Source organism: Myxocyprinus asiaticus, chromosome 22, assembly GCF_019703515.2.
Source record: "Myxocyprinus asiaticus isolate MX2 ecotype Aquarium Trade chromosome 22, UBuf_Myxa_2, whole genome shotgun sequence".
Lineage (NCBI taxonomy): Eukaryota > Metazoa > Chordata > Actinopteri > Cypriniformes > Catostomidae > Myxocyprinus > Myxocyprinus asiaticus.
The window spans coordinates 24,735,402-24,743,671 of NC_059365.1; the positions used below are offsets into that span (position 1 = coordinate 24,735,402).

The 8,270-nt window shown below is 38.7% G+C and overlaps 1 protein-coding gene across 5 annotated transcripts; it reads left to right on the plus strand.

Annotated features, from left to right (window-relative positions):
- The first annotated feature begins 372 nt into the window (after positions 1 to 372).
- Positions 373 to 5,759, plus strand: LOC127412985 (uncharacterized). Of its 5 annotated transcripts, XR_007892512.1 has the most exons (6): positions 373 to 494; positions 2,451 to 2,536; positions 2,676 to 3,307; positions 3,591 to 3,706; positions 4,311 to 4,548; positions 4,742 to 5,759. XR_007892512.1 is itself a non-coding variant. In XM_051649750.1 (4 exons), exons 2-3 carry the CDS (start codon positions 2,620 to 2,622, stop codon positions 3,704 to 3,706), a joined length of 804 nt encoding a protein of 267 aa, XP_051505710.1. In that variant the 5' UTR covers positions 373 to 494; positions 2,451 to 2,619; the 3' UTR covers positions 4,311 to 5,759. The 5 variants fall into 5 exon arrangements, 3 of the variants coding, with proteins under 3 accessions (XP_051505710.1, XP_051505711.1, XP_051505712.1); XR_007892511.1 differs by having other exon boundaries at positions 4,311 to 5,759; XM_051649750.1 differs by having other exon boundaries at positions 2,451 to 3,307; positions 4,311 to 5,759.
- Positions 5,760 to 8,270: the final 2,511 nt, after the last annotated feature.

The window sequence follows — 8,270 nt, forward strand, 5'->3', positions numbered from 1 at the left end:
AGGGAGATTTGCATCTGTGACACACGGAGAACTCCAAAAGCGATCCTTAAAGGGCACAGCATGGAGCTGAAACTGAAAATGTCTTTGGGAGGTGAAGATGTTTAACATTTCCAATACCTCATTTCATCACATTTGACATTTATAGTTGATTGCACCAACAAAACAAACCTAAGTCTTTGCTTTTTAGCATAAACAACTCTTATTCAGCATTGCTAGTATTAAATGCACACTCAACTGCCAAGATATATTTGACATGTTTTACTGTGTTTACAAATACAACTGTGTTTCCCAGGGGACTATCTTCAGTTTCCATGAGTGCATTTTCTCCATGTCCTCTTATGGCCGTTCATTAGGCATCTGGCTGTTGACAGGGCAAAAAGCAAAAGAACAGCTGGAGAAGAGAGCTGCTAGACCCCCAGTGGTCTGTGAACTTGGGGCAATACACAAGGAAAACTTTCAAGAGTTTGCGGGAATGATGCTCTGTGATCAAACATGTACGTATTATTTCCCTCTGTATCTTTCTATCTCTCTGTTGGATTCTTTCTCTCCTCATTCATCTCAACCACAAAAGGATGATTCTTGTCCAAGTGATACAGTATATGCAGTTCTCGAAGTGGGAAAAATACACTCAAAAATAATTTTAAGATTTACACTTTTCAATTTCATAACAAAATTCTGTCAAATGTAACTGAGTAATCTGTAACAAAATACAATTAGAAAAACCAAAATATTTTACTTTTTGTTATTTTCATGTTGTCAAAAATTAAACAATTGAATTTTATGGAATGTTTTTATTAAATTGAAATGCATAAATCCTAAAATATTCTGAATATCAAAAATCTGGGACATTCTTTTTTTTTTTTTTTTTTTTTTTTTGCAAACCTTGAAAACAAACTAAGTTTTTCCATTTTGAAACATTTGAAACTGAAACTTTAGCGTAAAAACATTTTTCACTATTTCTAGGACACCAATCAAAGCAAATAAGTGGCACTGTTATAAGTTAATAAGTTAGCTCTTGTACAAAATGTCATATTTTCATGTTTCCACAGTGAAGTACAACATTCTCAAATCATGCTGGGATAGCACAAATAATCAAGTTTAGCACAAAACAAAGAAAACTCAAATGCTTTTTATTTTGCATTCTTTTGTCATTGTATATATATTTCACAAGTTTTAGGCACTTGTGAAAAATGTTACATTGTAAGGATGTCTTCAAAATTATTATAATTTTCATTTATCAATTAATATCATACAAAGTCCAGTGACCATAAAAAAAGCTAAATCAATATTTGGGGTGACCACCTTTGCTTTAAAAACAGCACCAATTCTCCAAGGTACACCTGGACGCAGTTTTTCTTGGTTGTTGGCAGATAAGATGTTCCAAGCTTCTTGGAGAATTCACCACAGTTCTTCTTTCTATTTAGGCTGTATCAATTGCTTCTGTCTTTTCATGTAATCCCAGACTGACTCGATGTGGGGGTCTCTGTGTGGGCCATGTCATCTGTTGCAGGGCTCCCTGTTCTTCTATTCTATTCTATTTGCAAAATGAATGTTTGGGATGTATATTTCCTATTGACACGCTAAACCTGAAGATATAAATAACCATCTTAAGACTGGATAAGCAATCTATCTACAGGAGTCTGCAGTTGCATGTAAGTGTGTTTATTTCATTGTTTTACTTTGTTGAAGTGTGGTATTCATTGCTAGGCTTGTGCTGTTTGTTTACTCTCTTGAACTCGCTTAAACGTAGGTTGGTGTGTGTGTGCTATATTGTTTTGACTTGTCCCAGGTTATTCACTGCTAGATTGAGCATTGGTTGTCCAGTGTGTGTAAAACTATCGTGGTTTTTAGTGTTTATAAACAGTGCTTCACTTGTTTTAGGGTATTATTGATTGCTAAAGTGCAGCATAATTTATTTGCGGTGCCCAGAAGTCGTGCTTGTCACCTCGCGCGACCCTTAGTTTCTGTTGACCACGTGACTAGCTTTGTTGTGCTAAGTAGCATTAAGGCGTGTCCATCGGCAGGTAGGATATTTAAACCGTTGGATCCATAGACATCCAGGATAAGCAATCTATCTACAGGAGTCTACAGTTGCGTGTAAGTGTGTTTATTTCATTGTTTTACTTTGTTGAAGAGTGGTATTCATTGCTAGACTTGTGCTGTTTGTTTACTGTCTTGAACTCGCGTCGCTTAAACGTAGGTTGGTGTGTGTGTGCCATATTGTTTTGACTTGTCCCAGGTTATTCACTGCTAGATTGAGCGTTGGTTGTCCAGTGTGTGTAAAACTATCGTTGGTTTTAGTGTTTATAAAAAGTGCTTCACTTGTTTTAGGGTATTACTGATTGCTAAAGTGCAGCATAATTTATTTGCGGTGCCCAGAAGTCGTGCTTGTCACCTCGCATGACCCTTAGTTTCTGTTGACCACGTGACTAACGTTTTTCATTGAACAGCTCATTATCATCGCGGACTGACACGGAAGCGGCAGTGGAAGTTGTAGCCCTCGTGTAAAGCCCTCCTCATGTGAAGACCTACTTGGGTAAAGACCAGCGAGTCACTCAACATAGCACTTAAGTATCTTGTTATTGTATCTCTTTTATTATTTTCCTTCTATATACTAACATGTCTACTTCACGAATAACACATGCCTTCAAGCACATCCCTGTTATCTGTTACAGACCGTTTACACGATATCGATGCAAGACCAAACGCAACCCACACAACCTACGGCCACTTTGCACTTCAGCACCTGCTCCGCTCTCTTTATCATTGGGACTCTGGAACTGCCAGTCAGCGGTGAACAAAGCTGACTTCATTCCAGCCTTTGCCACGCAGTCCACCCTCAGCATCCTGGCACTGACAGAAACATGGATACGTCCAGAGGATACAGCAACACCTGCTGCTCTCTCCAACAACTTCTCCTTCTCTCACACCCCTCGACACACTGGTAGGGGTGGGGGAACAGGTTTGCTCATTCATAACAACTGGACTTTTTCACCACAATCTTCACTATGTAACAATACTAGTTTTGAATTCCATGCTATTACTACAATGCAACCCACAAAAATACATGTTGTTGTCATCTATCGCCCTCCAGGTCAGCTGACAAACTTTCTTGAGGAGTTGGATGTCCTGCTATCCTCCTTGCCGGAGGATGGTAGGCCACTTGTGGTTCTTGGTGATTTCAACATACACCAAGACAAGCCCCAGGCCACTGAACTGAATACTCTCCTGGCCTCATTTGACTTGGAAAGACTACACACCACAGCAACTCACAGATCGGGCAACCAGCTGGACCTCATCTTTACACGTAACTGTACCAACTCAAATATTCTTGTTACTCCTTTACATGTCTCTGATCACTACTTTGTTCAATTCAACATGACCCTCCCATCTACATTAAAACAGACTCCACCTTTGGTTTCCTTTAGCCGTAACCTCCGTTCCCTCTCACCCCCTCGCCTTTCCACTGCTGTCTCTACCTCTCTTCCTACACAAAATGTATTTACCACGCTTAACGTAAACACTGCCACAGACACACTAAGCTTTACTTTAACAACCTGTCTAGACAACATCTGTCCTATCTCCTCTAGGCCAGCACGTGCTACACCACCCAGCCCCTGGCTGTCTGACGTCCTTCGTGAACATTGGACTGACCTCAGGGCAGCTGAGAGGAGATGGCGGAAATCTAAAGATCCAGCAGATCTAGGTAAATATCAGTCTCTCCTTGCAACTTTTTCAGATAACGTTAAATCTGCAAAAACCTCCTATTACCAGAACAATATCAGCAGCACCACAGACACTCGCAGCTTGTTTAGAACGTTCAACACACTTCTCTGCCCTCCCCCTCCACCGCCTGACACATCACTGACAGCAGATGTCTTCGCCACATTTTTTACTAATAAGGTTACAACCATCAGCAATACATTCTCAGCACCACATCCTGTCAAACACCTGTCTCCTGTATGCAACACTTCTGTCTCTATGTTCTCTCCTCTGACTGACACTGAGGTCTCTAAACTCCTCCTCTCCAACCACCCCACCACCTGTTCCCTTGACCCCATCCCTTCTCACCTTCTCCAGGCCATTTCTCGGTCCATCCTACCTGCACTCACACACATAATTAACACATCTCTAATTACAGGCACCTTTCCCACTACATTTAAGCAGGCTCAAGTAACCCTGCTGCTGAAGAAACCCACACTTAATTCCACACAAATAGAACACTACAGACCAGTCTCTCTCTCATCTCATTCATGGCAAAAATACTTGAAAGGGCAGTTTTCAATCAAATCTCTGCCTATCTCTCACAGAACAAGCTGCTGAATGACAATCAGTCAGGCTTCAAAAGTGGACACTCCACCGAGACTACCCTGCTGTCTGTCACTGAGTCGCTGAGATGGGCGAAAGCTGAATCCAAATCATCAGTCCTGATTCTGCTGGACCTTTCTGCAGCCTTTGACACAGTCAACCATCAGATCTTACTCTCTACCCTCTCCTCGCTGGGCATCACAGGAACTGTGCTTGGCTGGTTTAATTCCTATCTCTCAGGTAGGTCCTTCAGGCAGCCTAGAGATGTGAGATATCCAAGCCACATCAGCTACTTACTGGGGTACCTCAGGGATCAGTGCTTGGGCCACTTCTCTTCTCTATATACACAACATCACTGGGACCCATCATTCAGGCACATAGTTTCTCTCACCACTGCTACGCTGATGACACACAACTCTACTTGTCTTTCCAGCCCAACGACACCACAGTGACTGCTTAAATTTCTGCCTGTCTGCCGGACATCTCGGCCTAGATGAAGGAGCACCACCTGCAACTCAACCCAGCCAAGACTGAACTTCTTGTGTTTCCAACCAACCCTGCTGTTGAACACAACATCACCGTGCAGATGGGTACAACTACGGTAACGCCTTCCAAATCGGTCAGAAAACTAGGAGTAACTATCGACAACAGACTAAATTTCACAGACCACATCTGAAAGACCGCAAGATCATGTAGGTTTACACTCTACAATATCAGGAAGATAAGACCCTTCCTCTCTGAACATGCCACACAACTGCTTGTCCAGTTACTTTTCATTAGACCCCTGCAAATGATCCAGAATGCAGCAGCACGTCTGGTCTTTAATGAACCAAAGACAGCACATGTTACACCACTCCTTGTCTCTCTCCACTGGCTGCCGGTTGATGCACGTATCAAATTCAAGGCTCTGATGCTGGCATACAGAACAGTCACTGGGTCTGCTCCAGCATACCTAAAATCATTTATACAGAGCTACGCGCCCACTAGAAGCCTGCGGTCGGCTAAGGAACGACGCCTTGTTGTACCAACACAAAGAGGCACCAAAACACTTTCAGCTTCATCATACCACGTTGGTGGAACAACCTTCCCAACTCCATCCGTGAAGCTGACTCACTCTCTGTCTTCAAAAAATGACTAAAAACACATCTGTTCCATGAGCACTTAACCAGTCATTATAAAAATTAAAAAATAAATAAAAACTTTATTCTGTTTTGAATACTATTATGATGCTAGTGATACTTTGTAATAGAGCACTTTTCATACCACCGGTTCCTAAGATGATTCGCTTATGTTTTCCTCTTTTGTAAGTCTCTTTGGATAAAAGCGTCTGCCAAATGAATAAATGTAAATGAGAATGTAAGACATATGTTTTTGTGAAAGACTTTTGCACAGTACAGTATATATATATATATATATATATATATATATATATATATATATATATATATATATACTGTTAACCCTGACTGTAGTTTATAGGGTAAATAACTGTAAAAGGACCAGTAAATTACTATAATATAGTCATACAGTATTAATATATTTAACTGTAATATGCATTGCATCATGGGTAATTTCTGTGACGTCACTCATTAATAACAGTAAATTACATTTTATCTAATTAATACAGTAACAAACTGTAACTAAATACAGCAAATTACGGTAACACTTTATTTTACAGTGTAACTATTGCACTGTAACTACCCATGTAAGTACAGTGTACTAAATAATGTAATAACATGTATCAACATGTACTTAATATGTAATTAAGATATGGAACAGCATGTATTACACATTGCAACTATGTATGTATAACAGACAAATATTATTACAAATGTGTAACAGGCCAGTCTTGTTACATACCTATTTGTGTAATAGGAAGATCTTGTTACATACGTAACTGCATACCTTAACCTGCTGTGCTTAAGTTTGACTTAACTCACTAGTACACAGCTGAATACATGCAATGGCTTCATAATTACATTACAATTACACAATGTTACACAGTATTAAGCACTGTAAAATAAAGTGTATCAAGATTGTACTTAAGTGTTTTTCTTGTGTAACTAATATTTAAATGTGCTGTACTTAAGTTTGAATTAACTCACTATTACACAGCTGAATACATGAAATGGCTTCATAATTATATTACAATTACAAAATTTTACACACTATTAAGCACTGTAAAATAAAGTGTATCAAGATTGCATTTAAGTGTTTTTCTTGTGTAACTAATACTTTAATGTGCTGTGCTTAAGTTTTAAGGAACCGATTTAGTATATGCAGTGTCTAGATAATTTTAAACTTTCAAGAACTTGAATAATATTCTTTAAAGTCTGTTGAGTCCACCATCCAGTCATACTCTATATTTTTGACTTATATCATGAATGAGCCTTCCAAAGATGCTTTTATTGTTTTTAGTACCTAGCCAATATGTCCATTCAATAAATTTCAAGTGACTCTTTAGCATTTTCTCTGTGCGGCTCCCCCTTAACCTCCACACTTGTCCTTTAATTGTTTGCCAGTATCGCTCAATATGTTGAGTGGGACTGCCAGTCTGTGGATCCACAAAGTTCTGGCTGTGGTTTACTGGATAATGACGATATCCTTGTTCAGTGCAGGACCGCACATATGCCTGCCAGGAATCGCTATATATTGTTGAACCTCTTCGCACATGTCGTGTTATGATAGGAATCAGAATTTTGCGTGCTCGTGAACTGACCACCTTATGAATAGGTCTTCTGCTACTGCGGTGTACTTCTAAAAGACCAAACACCCATCCCAGTCTTGCCCATGTACCACCATACCGTCCACGGTTATACTGCAAGATATTGAAAAATGGCAACATATCTTAAAAGAGTATACATATAAAATCTTGTTTAACCATGTTGCAAAAAAATTACGTTTCCATCACTGTACAAATATACGATTAACAGAAACTTTAAACATACTGTATGTTCTTAGTAATAAAATACAATGAGAATATATTTAAATTAAGAGGGTTGGAGTAAGGTGGTGCATACTACTAAGACAACACAGAAAATATATCTATATACACAGATCTTATAATAATAACAATACATACTTAGAAATAACACTTTTCTTGAACTTTTGGTGTAGTTGTTATACTCTAATATTGTAACCGATTTTAGATAATGTTTATGCTCAAAGGATTTAATCACATTTATCACAAAATACTTAGATCACAAGAAAAAGTGCAGCTAATATTAAATAATTATTAAAAAGTGGGTTTTGTGTACTAAATAGAGTAGAGATAAAATCAAAAAGACATTGATTGAGTACCTTCCTTTTATGGGTGAATTTGGAATCATTAATCACAACAAATTGATGTCTTGACCGCCCACCAATTTTGAACTGGTGCTTTCTTTTAATTCTTCTCAGCGCCTTGGTGCACATCTTTTAAATAAATACCATTATTCTTAAGCATCAGAAAAACAAACAATTACATTACCTTTTACTGGTTTCCAGCATATGGATCCTAAAGATGATTTATTTACATATACATTCATAACAAGTTAAGGATGCACACAGCAGTCACACAGAATGGAAACATATGACTTCACTTTACCTTTCTGAGCTTTTTGTCATTTTTGAGAGTGTTGCTGAACTGTTTGCCACACCATCTTCCATCATGTCAATCTGGCATAATCTCAGTCCTTGAGCAAACCTATGAAACAATCAAATTAGTGCTCACAGAATTCAAAGCCTCCCTCCAAGACTTATTGAACAGATGGATGCAATGTATTGGTTTAGCCTGAATTATTTACATTATTTATTTATTTGTTATTTCAAGTTTGCTTTCAAAGTTTTGTCACTAGGACAACCCAATAGGCAGTGATAAGAGTACACATGATCTTAAACTGGTACTGGTTTTCAAGGGGCGCTGTGGTTTCTAGGGAGTATAATAGACATGTTGGAGAACAACACCAACATTAATTTGATGA